This window comes from Macrobrachium rosenbergii, chromosome 5 (assembly GCF_040412425.1).
Source record: "Macrobrachium rosenbergii isolate ZJJX-2024 chromosome 5, ASM4041242v1, whole genome shotgun sequence".
NCBI classification, from domain to species: domain Eukaryota; kingdom Metazoa; phylum Arthropoda; class Malacostraca; order Decapoda; family Palaemonidae; genus Macrobrachium; species Macrobrachium rosenbergii.
In genome coordinates, this window is record NC_089745.1 from 63080019 (window position 1) to 63099244 (window position 19226).

The 19226-nt window shown below is 41.5% G+C and overlaps 1 protein-coding gene across 8 annotated transcripts in view; it reads right to left on the minus strand.

Annotated features, from left to right (window-relative positions):
* The window catches only part of LOC136838854 (uncharacterized), a 208323-nt gene extending 189931 nt beyond the window's left edge, over positions 1-18392 (minus strand). For 3 of the 8 annotated variants that reach the window (XM_067104510.1, XM_067104508.1, XM_067104503.1), the window contains exons 1-3: positions 18282-18366; positions 12822-13017; positions 3321-3456 (exon numbers count right to left, since the gene is read on the minus strand). In XM_067104510.1, the coding sequence (XP_066960611.1) occupies positions 3321-3456; positions 12822-13006 (321 nt within the window). In that variant the 5' untranslated portion in view covers positions 13007-13017; positions 18282-18366. Of the gene's footprint in view, positions 1-3320; positions 3457-12821; positions 13018-18281 lie in introns of all 8 variants that reach the window. The other 5 variants (XM_067104509.1, XM_067104506.1, XM_067104504.1 and 2 more) reach the window with 3 other exon arrangements.
* Positions 18393-19226: the final 834 nt, after the last annotated feature.

Genomic DNA, 19226 nt, shown 5'->3' on the forward strand with positions numbered 1-19226 from the left:
CAAATTTACCTTTAGTGATTTTGAGGCTCCTAAAGATTGGTAACCTGTTTTTTCATTACTGTATTTACTTAATTGTGATTATTGTACATATACTGATGATCATTGAGCTGTATATATTTATCAAGTATCCTCTGGATTGAAATAGGTTAGACTGCTGATAGGTTGGGTATAATCCAGTGAGCTGTTGTCCACAGGACTGAAGAAGTGGTGCACTGATTGTAGATTATCTGTGCATAAAACTAGGTTAAGTAACAACTGTGTGATTTACTCCTCAAAAATTGCTTGACTGGACTGCTGGTCTCTCTTGATATAATCAGCACTGGTTCCCAAGAGAGAGAAAACCATTAAAGAAAGCGTCTGAAACACTAACGATGTGGTGGTTCACGCCTGATAAGGTATGGTGCTAAGGCCGAAATCACTAGAAGCACCAATGACGAAAAACACTGTAGCTGAGAAGTCAAACCTTTGTGTTAATGAAATGTTAGCATTCAAAAAAATGCAGGTTCAAAGCCTCTTCCTGTAAGGATGAAAGCACTGATGCTGTAAAGATTGAACCGCGACACCAGAGAAGAACAAGAACTCAAACATGACGTCCAGCATGATGCGGCACCAAAAGACACTGCAATCTAGAACATGTAGACCAATTATTCTCATACACTCGGTCCTTGATGCGCTAATAAACCTCCCACACATCGGTCTAATGACATGGAAATGGATTGGCAGACTCCCATATATCTGGGAGACTGAGCAGGAGAATGAGTCTCGTGCCAAAAGAGCACTCTTGAGAAGGTACCTAAGTGCCTCAGGATATCACTAGCACAGACCTTAATCAATCTCTCAAAGGCTGACAACACTACCTACTCTTCTTGAGCATCATAGTCCATTCAGAAGCCTCAGACTCATCAGAAGGAAATCCTGGGGAAGCAGGGGTAATGGTAGCAAAACCTCTTACTCCCAGAGATGAAAGGAGTTTCAACTCCTCTAAAAATGACTTAATTGAAAGCAAAAACCTGCTCCATAGCAGAGGAATGGTTGGCACTATCTTGTGCCCTGGTGCCAAAGAATCATCTGCACAGGAAACAGAAGCTTACTGTACATTCACACTATCCTGCACTGACACTGAGTTCACTGGGAGGCAAAACTGAAACCCCCAATGACCAGACATCAAAAACCTTGAGAAGGGAAAGATAGTCCAGTCTGTTCAGCTACTGAAACAGTAGCAATCAAAGAAAACGGATCCAATTGTGTAACAGGCGAATGCACCCATCAATGGCCCAAGAATACTTCAAAAGCTGCCTTGGCAACTGGGAAGCAGCTAGTGGTGTTCATGATGTCGAACATGATTCAAGAAAATGCCTAGAATGCTCAGGAGGAGCCAGAGGCAACAAAGGAGATAAGACTGGAAGCTTCATGCCTAAGGAGAACAGGAACTACGTGGTGGCCATGCTTTATGCATCGTCACTGGCAAATGCAAGACAAAACAAGGAGAATGATACAAACTTCTACTTTTGCCATGTGAGCGAGAAAGTAGTGCTGTCTTACGAGGCGTCAAACATCGATGAGAATGCCTGAAAAAGGAAGGAGAGCGTGGGGAACAAATGCATTTACACAACCAATCGCAGCTACTCACACAAATCTCTGTCACGTCAGACAAATCGTGTGAGGATGAAACGGCATAACCAGACCGCCTGGTGTGCTAGTGTCAGGCAAGTACCTCCAAGAGAATACCATATCCTCTTCCAAAGGAGTCATCGGATGATCCTCGATAGGGATTGCTGGAAGTGAGCAGCCTCCAGCAAGGTCTATGGGATACAGAATCAGATACTGAGTAAGTGTGCTTTCTATTACCTAGCTTATATACTGCCTGCCTACATGAACTTCTCGATTTTGCTGCATGCACCCTTCAGCAACCAAGCACCAACCTCTAAGAAACACGTGCCAGGTTGACCATAGGAAGGCGACAACAGGTACAAACTGCTTCCACTCCTGGACATACCCAGCTTCCCTCTACTTCCAACTCACAGGGCCTGGCTAAAGCACGGCTAACAGGGAGGGAGGGTGTTGGCACTTCCTCTGCCACAAGGAGGGAACATGAAAAAGGATGATTAAACTGGGCTGGTAAAGCAGCGAGTGTCGAGGAGGTACCTCCGTAAACTTGTCAAATGCAGCCCTAAAACTAGCTACATCAGCTTCTAATTCGCCAAATCTCATATCCTTACCAATATGGGGAGCTTTGAGACAAGTAATTTTGAAGGACAAGCATTACTAGGAAAGCAGGAAGAGCTGCTGACAGAACGTGAAAAGATGAGAGGGATGAAAAACTCTTACTCCTAACCTCACTTCCTGTCCTAGAGTCACAAGAATCTTTTTGTCTTTTCTTATTCTTATCTGCTTCCCTTGCCTACTTATATTTAAAAAAAAAAAAAAAAAAAAAAATTATTTCATCTGACCAAAGCAAACAATACCCTGGTCACAGTGATTCTTACCAAAACAATTGTCGTTCCTACATTTAACACATAGGTCGTGACCATCATAAACTGAATAGCACAGCTTACCTTACAGACTCAAAACAATTTGTCTTTATCGTCTTTGGATAACATCCTATAATAATGACAAAAGCCAAGAAAAGCCAAACCCAAAATCCAGAAAAACAATCTAAATCATCAACAAAACAAAGTAAACAAATCCTCACAGGCCGACAAGCGAGAAAAAAGTGAATGGTAAACAACAGACACTTGAATCACCTGAAAGCCATGGGTTAATATAGACTTCAAACTAAACAATCCTATTAATTTTCAGCTTTCACACTCTATCATCCTCCTGCTCCTGACACAGGAAATACAGCTATAATAATAGAGGCAAGATTCATTTAAAAAATGTCATAAACAAAAATCTTCAATTACAGTACAGTAAGCATAATGCAAGCAAATCTGAAAGAAATATTACAGGAATGGTCTTAGTAATCATTGTTTTTTAATTGTGAAGTGAAGAGTGAAAAATTAGGGACATTAGATTTATTGAAAGTTTTACCCGTACAGGATCATAAAAAAATACCCATGAACTAACAATGCCAATTTCCACAAAATAATGGACATTCATTAAATAAAAAACAATCGTCAAGAGCAGATAAGTATTCATATGCATATAGAAACATCAACATTACCAATGCCTATAAGTACATGTTTTAATACTGATGCAAATAATTTTTCTGAACTCTATTACCACCTAAGATGACCTTGCAGGAACTAATGTTATTCCAAACCTGAAATGAAACTGCTGTACTAAGTAATGATAGCTTATTAAAAAAAAACTGCACTTACTTTACAAGTAGCTCGGGTTCCAGTGAGTGCCACATCAAAAAGTAATGCCTTTCGCATAGCCTGCTCAAGAAGACTGGGAGCTATATCTTTCCTAAGCCTGTACGTTTCTTCTTCTTCATTGCTCACATGGAAAAAACTTGAAAACAAAATGTTATTAATATCAAATATGATAAAATTCCTTGTAAAAAATATAAAAATAAATGCACACTTTAATATTTAAAATTCTATCAAAGGACTACATTACACTGACAGTCAATTAAGATGTTGGCCTTTAAATGACCAAGCACTAAACCAAAGAGCTCCACCAGTTCCAAAAGAAACTTATTCCTCCTTTTTATACATGGGTAAGAAATTACCTACACAATAGGACCATGATGGAGGAAGAACATTCCAAAACACTAAAGCGTACCTAGTCAGAACCAAAATTACACTAGTTCAACAAAAATACTGAATGAATTGATTCAAAAGTTTAAAGTACCTAAAGTTGATCTTAATGTATCTGGATCAGGATTTATACCTATCCCATATATAAATAATTATTGATATTTTTATGTTGAAACATTCCATGACAAAACCTAAGTCCCTTATCCCTTAGGAGCAAATATCATGAAAGTGTGAGTGTAATTACTATAACTGCATCAGCATTTTTAAAATTTTCTAGATCTAATATGTATCTCTTTTATCGTTTTTCATAACTAAGATATGCATCAAGACATCATAATACACCTAGTTGTAAATCATATCTTAGGAGACAAAGACTTGATACCCACAGTTCCAAAAAGATGATAAATTCCCTTACTGGTAAAAAAAAAAAAAATTGCCTACACTAAACAACAGCCTGCAGAAAGAAAAAATAACATATTTTTAAAAGCTACTTGCATTTTTCCTATGCATACAAACCATAGCCTTTTATATAGGACTATCCTCAGTGGGAGCTGGAGCAGTCATTTAAATTTGGTAGCAAGGTCATTAACTGGTGTTTATAAGGAGTGAGTGGGGTAATACTACTCACTCACCTTACATTACCATTCACTTGTTTCCTTTGACCACAATGGCAAGGCAGGGAAGTTGAAGTGGGTTTAAGTTACAAAAGGCTCTGATTTGTAGACCTAAAAAAATACAAATTAATTCAAAAAACTTATTTGTTCCTGGGGAAAGGCTAACCATCATTTTTTATTTGGAAGACTTATTCCTTAGGTGGGAGGTCAACTCAGATTGAATGAAGTTGAATCCTGGTTATGTATGCATGAAGGGGTGTAATGACTCCTATAATCTACTCAGTCTGGCAGATGGGTTGCCAGAGCTGTGGGACTCAGGGTGTGAGTGAGGGCACTCAGGTTAAGGAAAACATCTGGAAAACAATGACGTCCTCCTTACAAGAAGTTAAGCTGACTGGCAGCTAATTCTGGCTCTACCAAGTACTGATGTGTTCAGAAAAAGTTTTAACTTGCCCCTTCCCCAGCTGTTAAAGGGGAAGGTGGGAGGAGGCGTATCTGAAGAGACTAGTCTAGACTGGATGCTCAAAATACAGTTACCTATATCCTATCCAACTCTAGCAGGTACTTCAGCCTAGATGCCGCTCCCAAAGAAGAACAAGGGAAGATAAGCCCATCACTCCACATTCATACCCTAAACTTATCCTTGTTATCTCCTTGCTTTTGCCTGTGCAAACGAAAAGGCACCTACAATTGAGAAATGACATAAGAGCATCTCATCTGTGTCACCACCAGTGAAGTACTGGAGGAAGGAAATTGAGAAATGATATTTTCATAATAAAATAAATTTTTGAACATACTTACCTGGTAGTTATATATATAGCTTAAGTCCCTGACGTCACGGCAGAATTTCAAAACTCGTGGCAATCGCCGATCGGTAGTCAGGTGAACCACCTGTGCGCCCTCTACCCAGGTACCTGGAACCATTCCAACTATTCCTCAGATCTTCCATGCCCCTAGTCTCTAGAGGGGAGGAGGGTGGGAATTTAATTATATATAACTACCAGGTAAGTATGTTCAAAAATTTATTTTATTATGAAAATATTTTTAAACATCTGACTTACCTGGTAGTTATATATATATAGCTGATTGACACCTTTGGTGGAGGGTCAGAGACAGCCAACATCTTTGGAATTTTTTGGTGGAGGGTCAATAAACCAACTTAGAATTTGCTTAAGGTTAATTACCTGGTCCTTAATTAAGAAGCTGACTTCAATGAACTCCCCTCATTATGTCTGCTTTCCTTAAGAGGTCCAGCGATCCACTCAGGGGCTGAAGACCTCTAGGAGCTGCCAACCGGTGTACCAACCTCTATGTGACAGACAACCTATAATACCCTTGTTCCGGGCGCTACCAAGGAACAAAATGACCACCTGACTAAAATCAATGATTGTGGAAGACTGCGTCCAATCTTCACAAACAACCATAAAATTTCAACTATTCCAAGGCAAGAAAAAGGGTATTGTTTTATGGGATTGCAGGGGTAGTCCCTTCTCCCACTACTGAGTTAGCTGCTATAAATGGTCCCAGCATATAGCAGTCGTCATAAAGCGTCTGTACTTGCTTCAAATAGCGTGAGGCAAACACTGACTTGCTTCTCCAGAAGGTAGAGTCCATGATACTTTGTAGGGACCTATTCTGTCTAAAGGCTACAGAGGTTGCAACTGCCCTGACCTCATGGGTTTTAACCTTTAGAAGCTTGAGGTCCGCCTCACTACATTCTGAATGAGCTTCCCTTATCAACTGTCTTATGAAAAAGGATAACGCATTCTTTGACATTGGCAGAGAGGGCTTCTGAACTGAACACCAAAGAGCCTCTGACTTGCCTCGTAAATCTTTCGTCCTTTGCAGGTAAGATCTCAGAGCTCTTACCGGACACAGGACTCCCTCTAACTCCTCACCTGCGATATCTGCCAGATTCGTAATCTCAATGCCTTTGGGCCAGGGTTGTGAAGGACCTTCATTCTTAGCTAAAAACCCCAGTTGTAGAGAGCAGATAGCTTTGCCGTTCCTAAAACCGACAGTTTTACTGAAGGCATGTACTTCACTGACTCTTTTCGCTGTTGCTAAACTAACCAAAAACAGAGTCTTCATGGTGAGATCTTTAAACGAAATCTCTTGCAAAGGTTCGAACCTATCAGACATGAGAAACTTTAGAACCACGTCTAGGTTCCACGCTGGTGAGTTCTGCCTTTTCTCGTTAGTGGTCTCGAATGATCTGAGAAGATCTTGGAGATCTTTATTGGCAGACAAATCCAAGTTCCTGTGTCTGAAGACAGCTGCCAACATGCTCCTGTATCCCTTAATGGTCGAGGCTGAAAAGTTACATCTCCTCTTACGATAAAGAAGAAAATCCGCTATCTGGGTCACAGAGGTACTGGAAGAGGAAACGGAGTTGTCCTTACACCATCCTCTAAAAATATCCCACTTGGATTGGTACACCTTGATGGTAGATGACCTCCTTGCTCTTGCGATCGCTCTAGCTGCCTCCTTTGAAAAACCTCTAGCTCTTGTGAGTTTTTCGATAGTCTGAAGGCAGTTAGCTGTAGACCTCGGAGGTTTAGGTGATATCTTTCCAAGTGGGGTTGTTTGAGTAGATCTGGTCTTAGAGGTAGACTTCTCGGTGTGTCCACCATCCATTCCCGTACCTCTGTGAACCATTCTCTTGTCGGCCAAAACGGGACCACTAGAGTCATCCTGGTGCTCTCGTGGGACACGAACTTCTGAATAACTTTGTTTATAATCTTGAACGGGGGAAAAGCGTAAACGTCTAGACTGGACCAATCCAAGAGGAACACATCTATGTACGTTGCCTCGGGATCTGGTACGGGAGAACAGTACGTCTCCATCCTCTTCGTTTGTGCTGTGGCGAAGAGGTCTATGCATGGACGTCCCCAAATCCGCCACAAATCTTTGCAGACGTCTTGATGAAGAGTCCATTCTGTTGCCAGGACTTGACCTTTCCTGCTCAGACTGTCTGCTCTCACATTCCTTTCCCCTTGAATGAATCGTGTCAATAAAATCACATTCTTCTCTTTTGCCCAGAGAAGGAGTTTTCTCGACGTCTCCTACAACGACCTGGAGTGGGTTCCGCCTTGCTTGTTGATGTAGGCCAACGCCGTCGTGTTGTCGGAGTTGACCTGCACGACTTTGTCCTGAACTGAGTGCTCGAACTCTTTGAGAGCTAAAAAGATTGCAGTCAGCTCCTTTTGATTTATGTGGAGCTTCTCTTGCTCTCTGGTCCAGGATCCTGATACCTCCATCTTTCCCAGTGTTGCTCCCCACCCCGAGTCCGACGCGTCGGAGAACAACACTAGGTCTGGGTTCCTCTGTTTTAATGAAAGGCCTTCCTGAAGCTTGACGGGGTCGTTCCACCACTGAAGGCATTGTTTCATCGTCTGTGAAATGGGGATACACTCTGTCTCTAACCCCTCTTCTCTGTTCCAATACCGATTGAGGTGGAATTGAAGTGGGCGAAGGTTTAGTCTTCCTAAGGAAACAAACTGCTCTAGCAAGGAAAGGGTCCCCAGCAGACTCATCCATTCCCTCGCTGAGCACGTCTGTTTCCTTAGAAAATCCTGTAATTTTACCAAGGCCTGTTCCATCCTTGATGGTGACGGAAAAGCCCGAAAATCCCGACACTGAATCCTCATCCCAAGGTACAGGATCTCTTGGGATGGGGTTAGCTGCGACTTCTGTCTGTCTACCAGAAGTCCTAGTTCTTCTGATAAACAGATTGTCGTTTGAAGATCCTCCAGACAGCGATTGAAGGAAGGAGCTCTGAGGAGCCAGTCGTCCAGATACAGAGAGGCCCTGATGCCTCTCGAGTGCAGCATTCCCGCTACATTTGACATCAGTCTCGTGAATATTTGGGGCGCAGTGCTTAGGCCGAAGCAAAGAGCCCGAAACTGGAACACCTCTTCCTTGAAGACGAACCTCAGGTATTTCTTGGAGCCCGGGTGGATAGGGATGTGGAAGTATGCATCCTGAAGATCCAAGGAGACCATCCAGTCGTGTTGTCTGACTGCTGCTAACATTGATTTCGTTGACTCCATGGTAAACTTCGTCTTTTGTACAAAGACGTTGAGGGCACTCACGTCCAGTACCGGTCTCCACCCCCCCCCGAGCTCTTGGGAACCAGGAAAAGTCGGTTGTAAAACCCCGGTGAATCCAGATTTCGTACTCTCTCTATTGCGTTCTTCTGCAATAACAAAGATACTTGCTGTTGATTCGCCTGCGCCTTGGATTCGTCTCTGTATCTGGGTGACAGATCTATCGGTTTGTCTGCTAAAGGGGGCTTTTTTAGGAAAGGGATTTTGTACCCCTCCTTGAGCAGTTGAATGGACCAAAGGTCCGCTCCTCTTTTCTCCCACACCTGCCAGAAGTTGGACAGCCTGGCACCTACCGCTGCCTGCAGGAGAAGATCGTCAGGTCTTGCTTCTTCCCTGTCTAGCGCCTCTTCTCGTTGTCGTTCTCCTACCCGCCCTAGAGGTACCTCTACCGGAGGGCTGACCACGAAAGGGCTGAGACACCTGAGACACAGGAGCCTCAGCCTTACTCTTTTTAGCGATGAAAGTTGCTGGTAGGACTTTTCTTGCTGTCTTTGATATCAAATCTTGTGTGGTTTTCTGGGCCAAGGATGAAGAGACCTCTTTTTACTAAATCTTGAGGGAAGAGGTGAGAGAGAAAAAGGCATAAATCAGTTCTGATTTTTGACTGGATGTGACCCCATTAGCCAGGAAAAGAACAAATATGGGCCCTTTTCTTCAGGATTCCTGCTGAGAAAAGCACAGCTAATTCGTTGGCACCATCTCTGAGCCCTTTATCCATACACGACATCAGATGTACAAATTCTTCGGTGTCAGTCGTGTTGAATAATCCATCTTCTTTTCCTAAAGCTCCCAGGGTCCAGTCCAGAAAATTAAAGACCTCAAAGGCCCTAAAAATTCCTTTGAGGAGGTGGTCCAACTCTGATGTTGACCAACAAAACTTCGTTTTCCCATGGCCACTCGGCGAGAAGAGTCAACAAGATTCGAGAAGTCTCCCTGGGAAGAGGCAGGTATTCCGAGGCCGAACGATTCTCCAGTTTGATACCAAACACTAGACCTTGAAGCTAGTTTGGCTGGAGGAAAAGCAAAGGCTGTCTTTCCTTGTTCCTTCTTCGAAAGCATCCACTCATTCATGATTTTCAGCGCTCTCGTGGACGAGCGGGACAAAACCATCTTCGTAAATGCTGCCCTCTTAGACGTCTTCCCAATAGTAAATTCTGAAGGTGGGGAACGAGGAGCAGCCGGGATAAAGTTCTCTGGAAAAACTTCCGAAAAAAACTTTCATAAGTCTTTTTGAAGTCTGATGAAAGGTGATGGTCTTTAAGATTGTCTTCGCCGGAAATCTCTTCAATCGGATCCACAGGAGACTGAGGATATCATCAATCTCTTCTTCCTGATTGTCCAAAAACCAAATAGCGACGTCTTTCAAAATATCATCCTTGACGCTCGGCGTCCTGGTGTCCAATCTCTTGACGCCTGGCGTCTTGGCGTCCATCTTCTTGAAGTAATAAACGTCTTGGTGTCCAACCTCATGACGCCCTGGCGTCCTGGCGTCCAACTTCTTGATGCCTGGCGTCTTGGCGTCCAGTCTTGACGCCTGGCCCTGGCGTCCAGCAACTTCTGGCGTCCTGGCGCCCAGCTGGCGTCCAAGCTCTTGGCGCCCTGGCGTCCAGACTTCTGACGATCGCTGTCCTGCCCAACCTTGAGGTCGCTTGAGAACTGGCCGCCTGTGCGACATCTGTCAAAAGCTTCCTCAGGCTGACGTAAAACGATTGAGAACCTCTTGAGCTGGAGAAACATTCTTCCCACGTTCACTGTCCCGCCGCACCCTGAAGTCATTTGAGAACTGGCGCCCTGTGCGACATCGGTCAAAAGCTTCCTCAGGGTGACGTACAGCCAAAGGTGGACAAAAATCTGTATCTGTCTTTTCTGCAGGCTGCAAGACTTGTATCAGGGAAGAGAGTTTCTGTTGCATATCATGAATTAAACTGATTTGCGGAGCTTCCTGCTGTTGTGTCCTGGCATCCTTGTGATGTTGGAAATGACGTTCCGGGGACGCTTCCGATCTCATTTCGTCTTCAGCGGAAGCAGACAGCCGCCCGTGCGACAATATACGTCTGCTTTTAACCGGAGAGCTATCGTCAGAGCTAAGAGGGGAACGCTCTGGACTGCTCCAATGGCTACATCCTGGAGTAGGAAGCGCCACTTCCCGACGCCGCTCCACAGAAGAAAGTTTCTCTTGAGGGGTCTTGACTCGGACGTACGACGCCAGCCCCATCTGGGAACTGCGTCTTCCGACGAAGACGAAAACACTTTAACCTCGCCTTTCCTATGGCGAGGGTGAGCGTCCTGGGAAGCGTCAACAGGTACGCTCGAGGGACGACTGCTCGGTAGCTAAAGCCTCTCGCCTCCCTTCGCCTGTCGACATTCCTTCTCACAGGGTTGGTGAGCTTGGAAGAGGTCTAGGACTAGGAGCACGACAGGACCGAGCAATCGCACCCTCCACAACACTTGCACTTTTATTTTTCTCACTAACACTTGAGTTTTTCAGATCTCTCACATTCGACCATAAATCCTCTCTGTCTCTTGCGAGGATTCTACCTTTGTCCAAGGGTTTGAATGGCCGTCATCATGTCCTTCATAGTTGGTTCATTATCAGTATCAGTGGGGGTTCTGGGACTACCACTACTGGGGAAGGAATAATAGGATTGACCAAGAGGAGAATTGTCAACTCCTGACTATCTCTAGAAGAGCGAGATTTACTACTCCCAGCTCTTCTGATCCTATCCCTTTCAAGTTTAGAAACATATCGATAGTAATCCATCCACTCTTTCTCTGATAAACCCAAACATTCATCACATCTGTCCTTCAACTCACAACTTTTACCTCTGCAATTCACACAAATTGAGTGGGGATCTAACGTGGCTTTAGCAAGCCGGGTTTACATCCCCTCACACACATTCTCACACTCAAGCAGAGTCAGACATCTTGGAAAAAGAAAAATCGTAAGAGAGATCAAAACAAGCAAAGGTCAAAACCAACAATATCTAAAAAATCAAGAAAATCCAAAGCAAATCCAAAAACAAGCGAAAGCCAAAGCCAAAGTGTACTTCACCAAAAACACTGCGAAAACACGGGCCAAACGAGCGAAATTCCTAACGATGCAACCGGTACAGCGGCAGGGAAGACCTGAGGAATAGTTGGAATGGTTCCAGGTACCTGGGTAGAGGGCACACAGGTGGTTCACCTGACTACCGATCGGCGATTGCCGCGAGTTTTGAACTTCTGTCGTGACGTCAGGGACTTAAGCTATATATATAACTACCAGGTAAGTCAGATGTTTAAAAACTAACACTTCTCTTGTCAAGGGCTGATGGGTTCTGAGTTTTCAACACAAAATCAGGGACAAAGAAGAACTAGAGGGATTCCCCATCCCTCCAATGAGAAAGGCCACATAACTCCCCGACTCTTTTTGCCGAGGCCACCTCAAGAAAAAAGTCTTGAGGGATACATCGCTATCCAAAGCTCATAACAGGGGCTCAAAGGGAGTCCTAGTTAAACTACAGAAGACGAGAGATGCATCCCTCTCAGAAGGCCACAGTGCCTGAGGAGGACAAGACTGTTCAAAACTTATTAGCATGGATAACTCTATCAAAGTAGAAAGATCCAGCCACCTCAGTTTGAATACCTGAGACAGTGATAGACTTTCACTGCTGAGACTAAAAGAAGCTTGTCTCAATGAAGGTGGACGAGGAAGTCTGCAATCTACTAATGAGATGCTCCAACCAGAGACATCTCTTCTATGACACCAAAGATGGCTCTCTTTCCTTGGTACACATTTGCTGGGGAATGATGCAAGTACCAAAACATTTCCCTCTCTGTCTTGCAGGATACGCTGGATAGCCAACACACACGTAGCTGAAGGGTGTGCACTTCCTAGTGATACCTCTGATCATATGGATGACACAGGAGAGTGGGCCATGGAGTAATCTCAGTGCCTTCAGCAAGAGAGTCAGCAGATCTGAGTACCACTCAGCTTAAGGCCAATAAGGGGGCATGAGGATCATCCTGGGACTAAGGGTAATAAGCACACTGATGATCATCCTGCAAAGTTAAGCTGAAAGGAGAGGCCTAAATGTCCAGAAAGTCCCAGGAGTACTGGAAGGCATTTTCTATCTATGTCCATGGATCTGGCACTGAAGGGAATAACACAGGAAGCTTCCTATTCATCTTGGTCAAAAACAAGTCAAGCACTTGAGAACCCTAGAATCTGAACTTGGAAATTTTCCTCTGATTCACTTTACAGTGTTTACCATCAGTACAACAGCATCAATACGGAAGAATGATAAAATTATAATAACAAAAACATATAAAATCTTTTGACTTTCACAGTCTAATACAATACTGTAAATACTAAGGGTGGTACAAAAAACATAATTCAAAATTCCTGTACTCACTTACAGTCCTGACGAAAACACTGACCCCTTTTGAAATCTTGACAGAAATTCAGCCATGCCACTGAAGGGCTCTCTGGATTGAGATTATACTCAGGGTGATAAAATGGGCATGACTCACCACGACTGCATCTATTCCGCAAAAAGAGACGACAAATAATCGCCTCATTTTGCATACCTCCCTGCATCTCTGTTGTATCTGAAGATAGAAAAAAAACAGGTTTTCTACAATGACCCATACATCCACCAGACTAAATCAAATACTGATTTGCATAAAAATTACCAATTAAAATATCAAATTAACAGTACAGTCATACCCCGAACTTAAGCGAGGTTAGGTTCCAGAACCCCTTGTGCAAGGCGAATTTTCGCATAAGTTTGGCATGGCCTCTAAAATGCTAATAAATGCTTATTTCTAAAGTTTAAACACTAAATATGACCCTAATCATGCTCCCAAATTATTAAGGTAACTTTTAAATGAAATTAAATTTACTGTATTTTCATTTAAAAGTTAGCTTAGTACATTATCCTTAAAAAAAAAAAGAAATAAATGGTTGACATAAAAATAGAGTTGGAAGAGAATTTACGTCTCTCTCCCCTTCCGACTGATCTATGTTTAGAAGTCTTCTCAACCTCTTTTTAATAACTTCTTTAATCTACGTCCCTTTTCTCTTTGTTCTGAAATGCTTTTTCATGAACAAACCAGTGTTTTTGTTTAGATCAATTTAAACAATCTACTGTACAGGTAAAGACGTACAGAGAAATAATAAGTTGTAAAAATGTGTGAGCGCTAACTATGAGAGAGAGAGAGAGAGAGAGAGAGAGAGAGAGAGAGAGAGAGAGAGAGAGAGAGAGAGAGAGTTATTCTTACGTTAAGATATCAAAAGATGGAAAATTAGTATTAAACTAACTAGGACCAAATAGATCATTTGGTATGGTGATGAATGAATGAAAATTAAATTAAAAACTGCACAAAGGCATATGCTCTCATACTGGAACACACTCAAACAATAAATACATTTATACTCAAATTTTCATATAAACTCACTAAAAAGGTCTATTAAAATTTAGAATAAGTAAGGTAACATTTTAAAATTTAGTTATTTTAAAACTCATTTGACACCCTAAGGGTTTTCGTATTTTTATTATTTACTTCTTAAATTTTATTAATTAAATCAGAGTTCCTCATGAACATTAAAACTGGAATCACTGAAAATGTAGAAGATTCTGACAAAATTTCCTTCATTGATCTATTTCCAAAATTTGATAATCGCTGCAGTTTATATTTTGGATATTCATACAATACATGCTTGATTGTTACCAACACTTTCCACTCTGGGCATTCAGGATGAGGGCCATGTGGACTGTTCAGTAAGTGCCCACGTGTCAAATGAAGAAGCGTCAAAATTACTTGTGTGTGTCTCTCTCTGATATGATGAACTCCATTTTCCATCACTGGATTTTATTTATTTTCATTTATTTTCAGGTTCTTCATTCCATATATTTTGTAATTGACTTACAATGGTTGTTTTTATATATCTTATATAGTCACTAATTTGTCATGTGGACTGCTTCTTTAGCTACTTTATAAGCCTCTTCATTTCCTTTAGTCCCTACATGGGCAGGGATCCAACATATTTCAATATTTTTTCTATTATTATACAATTTATGGATTGAAAACTTAATTTGTTGTACATTATTTTTTGGATTGTAACTTCAATGGCTTCTACAGCACTTCTGGAGTTGCTATAAATCACAAAATTATTAAATGAGGCTTCTTTAATTATTTTTACGGCTGATGCCATTGCACATAACTGCTGTAAATACTGAGGCATTATCAGGTAGAGAGAACTGATATGTTTTGTATTGGGATACTGCACCATATCCCACTCTGTATTGAGATTTAGATCCGTTTGTGTATATTGCATAATGTGGACCTTTTTGGATTATATGTTCTACTGTAAATTGTCTATGGTGTTCTGGGGTCTACGAGTAACTTTTTGATGAATATTTTGAGGAATTAACGAATTTTACTTATTAACAGTTTTCACCTGTTCCATGTCTGAATAAACATATTCTGAAGCGATAATGCTAAAAAAATTTTTTCAGATTAGTCAACTGACAATTTTGTTTATCACTTGTATGACACTGAACCAAAAATTGCGAAAAAAAAGACTTGGAAAAAATGTCTGTATGAATAATTCAGGATAGGTCCAAGTGAGTTATAGACTGTTTTCAACAGTTTTATGCGTAAATAAACATATCTAGAAACGTTATTGCTAAAAACGAACGCTTAGATTTGTTCATGGACAAGTTTGTCCAGCACTTGTACGGCACTGTGGATGACAGATTGTAAAAAATGTAAGTAAAAGTGTATGAATGATCTTAGATTGTACCAAGTTTGAGATATACAGTACACTATTTTGGACCGTTTTATGTGTAAATAAACTTATCTTGAAACGTTATTGCTAAAAGAAATGTTTAGAGTGGTTCATGGACAACTTTCTTCATCGCTTTTACGGCACTGCAAACGACAAATTGTAAAAAAAGCGTGGAAAACGAGCGAAAAATAAAATTTATTCAAAAATATTTGTTCCCCATTAAAATATCCCATTTTCTCAAGCATTTGAATAATAAAGAAAATGACTTATAGGGCTCAGTAATCTAAATAATTTTTATTTTCTCTCGTTTTCGAGACCAGAAATATTGCTCTTTTGCCGTTTCCTGAAAAGTTACTTTTTTTTTTTTTTTTTTTTCAAAACTAGGTGCTCTGATCTCCAAGAGGACTGAAACAAGAGTTGTTATTTGTAGAATCCAACTGGGATAATAAACAGCCTAACAACAGTCAGGGAAAGAGGTCTGAAAACATGTCTGCAACGCATGACTGCCGAAAGCAAACTGGAATGTTTACATCCGGGCAGGCGGGTATTCCCCGCTTACTTGACGGTAGTTACTGCCTAACCACCTTGTTTAAGAGTTTAGTGGTCATGTCCAGCTCTGCCATAAGTAATTCCTAATGTATAGGACCGATGGTTTGTATATCATGTTGGAATAAACAATTTCTGGTAATTCTTCAGGAGAGCTCCACATGGTGATATTGTTTGAAAAAAATTCTTGATGAACAATATAGAAAAGGAGATGGGTAGTTTGTCCTTCCTCCGGACACGCCTATAGCTCATTAACAATGACTCCAAATGAAAAATTGGGTAGAATAAAAGTTGTTCAGTGAGCTGAAACCTACCCAAAAAGTAACTTACCAAGCCAGTTTGCGTGAATTTGCAGATATACAATTTTTTCAGTGGAATGTAACCTTTTCTAAGTACCCAGTTGACGTGAACGGTGCCACGCAGCACTGCTCCCCAATAGTTCTTAAAATGGCCGTAGTGCAGCGCTCCTCCAACCCTGTAGTTTCTAAGGCTGCTGCCATACGTCGCCCCAACCTGATCGCTGGAAATTTAATTCCATTGAATCATATGCCCCGTTGACCCAGGTCATTCCCTTGGGCTATGGATTAAATATATCTAGCCAATCTAAATATCTGATCGATATGATTCATAGAACTACACCCTGAACCCACAGTAACCCTTTCTTTTCGTCTTTGACTGCCGAGATGTAGTGTTACGATAAAATTGTGTTTCCTAACATTGTGTCCACTGACGAATTTAACTCCTGAGCGATATTTAGAATCTGTTCCGTGTCCATTTTGGGCATTTCTGGATTTAACAAAATGTGTCTATCTCCTCAAAAGCCACCCAACACCCCCGTCTTTGATTTACTTTCCTGGCCGGAAATAATAAGACCTGGATCCGGACCCAGTACTTCCAATTCATGTGAACTCCTGATCGCTGCAAAGAAGCTGAGGCTGGTACCCTCGTGGTCGGACAGCAGCGATATTGAGTGCAGTCCTCTATCTTTGCAGTTAACATTGCCTAATGAATAATGACGATTTGGACCTACTACCATTAAGGGGTAGCCTAAGCCGTTCCATGCGTTCAAGTTATTATTGAGTCACAACGGCGGGGGGTCCAGCGCCCCCTGGCCAGGTCAGGGCATGCCAACCTAACTAAGGTTAGGTCAGGACACAATATTCTAGATTAAGTTGGGTTTTGGTCTGTGTGGTTAGGTCGCAGCCAGTGGCGAAGCACGTGTCCGAACAGATAGTTAGTCCTGCCAATCAGAGCGATAGGACAAACTTATTCTCACATTCAAGTTATTGGGTTAAACAGTGGGGGTCCAGGTTAAGTCAGAACATGATATTCTAGGTTTGGTTAGGCTTTGGTCTGTCTGGTTAAGTCACAGCCAGTGACAAAGCACGTGTCCGAACAGATCTTGGTAGAACTATAGGGTAGCTCCGCATAGCCGACAGCACTATAACTTGACTATTTCCAGTTTTTTGGTTGCTAATTATGAATTTACCTTTCATTTTTGGCGTTCAAGTCTAATTAACCTGTAATTAATCCCCGAAGTCCATCCAACAAGGGATTTCCATACACGATCTTCACAAGACAGACCACGGGTACATCTGTTTTGAACGGTACATATCCCGTCCAGCAAGTGCAATAACTTGTTAACGTATGGGTAACCAACAACCCACCGGCCCCGGGACCAGTACTAAACACGACAAAGGGACATTCCATTTGGCCGACAACAAACAGATGCACCGCCAATATCAGAATCCCTAAAAGTGTAGAAAAAACCAGTTGAAAAGGTAAAAACAAGCGCGGAGCTAATATATAGAATTACCCAGATCTTTAGTCCCCACGATCAGAACAACGCAACACGCATGATGTAGGCTAGCTGTATGTATGTAGAATGGTGGGTGTGTCTATCAATAACGAGTACTGTTTCTTATGTAAGTAAGCAATAGCTTAGGCTAGTGGTGTCTGTAGGTACATTAGGGTAGACTACCCGAATGTTGTAGCCTCTTGTATGTAGTGGCGGGTCAGCCTTTTGTATGTAGAGTGGCGGGTCAGTAAATCGGGGAGTACGATATCAAACATATGCCGTTTTCGTTATGTTTCTTACTTGCTTTTCTTTGGAGGCAAAATCGGCGTCCAGCAGAGATTCACTGGCCCCAAGGAGATAATCTGACAAATTTAGTCTTGCCTAGGCTACACTATGCTCTTACGTTCAACCCCATGGGGCCAGTACTAAACATGGCATCCAGCATTTTCAGCATACCTAATTTCCTTATCTTTCTTACCAATACCAAATGGGCTAACAACAAAAGCTTTCAATTACTGTATAATATTATCAAGCGTTAGGACTATGAAATAATCTTAAAGTATTTTAGCACAGGCTTAGGATATGGATGCTGCCTTGGTTACTCAAAGGCCATGGTAACGCGTTTCACGTGCAAATCCGCTTGCCTTGACTAATTATTGAAGCAAATGCCAAATATCTGGCGAACTTTGTTCAAAACTGAAGCTACAAAACCTCTTAAATAATATAAGTAAAACTTACAGAAATACAAACAATTGTATTTTAAAAGTAAACGTTGACTTCTTCCGCACGGCTAACAACAAACACTACTGCATTATTACCAATGCCTTGATAACTTTAGTCATTTTTATCAGAATATACAATGGACTACCTGGATGATTAAGCTTAAAAATCAATTATATATCCATTAATATTTATATTTATTTGTTATTTTTACTAAAATCATTCTTTTAAAGCAAATAATTATTCATTCGCCGTACTATTATCATTTAATAAATCTGGCAATATTGGAAATCACCGCGTTCATCTTCATTTCTGTTCATGTGAGATTCGTAGTCTTCGTACACTGCTCTGACATAATCATAAGAAGCACTAATTGATTGATTGATTAATTGTGGGTTATCTGGCGTGACAACTACCAGGGTCACCGACGCCGAATAAGAAGCACTAGATAAAACATCCGTGATAGAATGGAAATATAATTAGAAAAATGCGACATGCCTGAACTCGAAAAATAACTTACATAAGGATTATATTAACAGGATACAAGAGGAAAATATGTCTAAGTGGCATTTAAAAAAAATCTTGCTCAACGAAAAGGTTAAAAATAAGGAAAAGCTCTGCAATGCAATCATTAACAACTTATAAAACATACACCGTTGTAAATACTGATGAAGAGTCATCATCACTAAATATTTTCAGTTTTACTTTTCTCCCTATTTAATCTAACTGGTGGGCCATATTTATTTGTAAGTTACAGTTTATGGTGTTCACGAAGAACTTGTTCTTCTGCTATCTAACTTTTGTAGGGCAACTTACTGAATGGCCTGGGTGAATCGTAATATCGAGCTCCTTTTTCAAATATCTTTGTCATATCAAGGCCTCACTATTTACAGCAGGCCTCTTATCTGGTCCCATACAGCCGAGGACGCCATATTGGACCCACCCGCAGATTCTTTTGATATA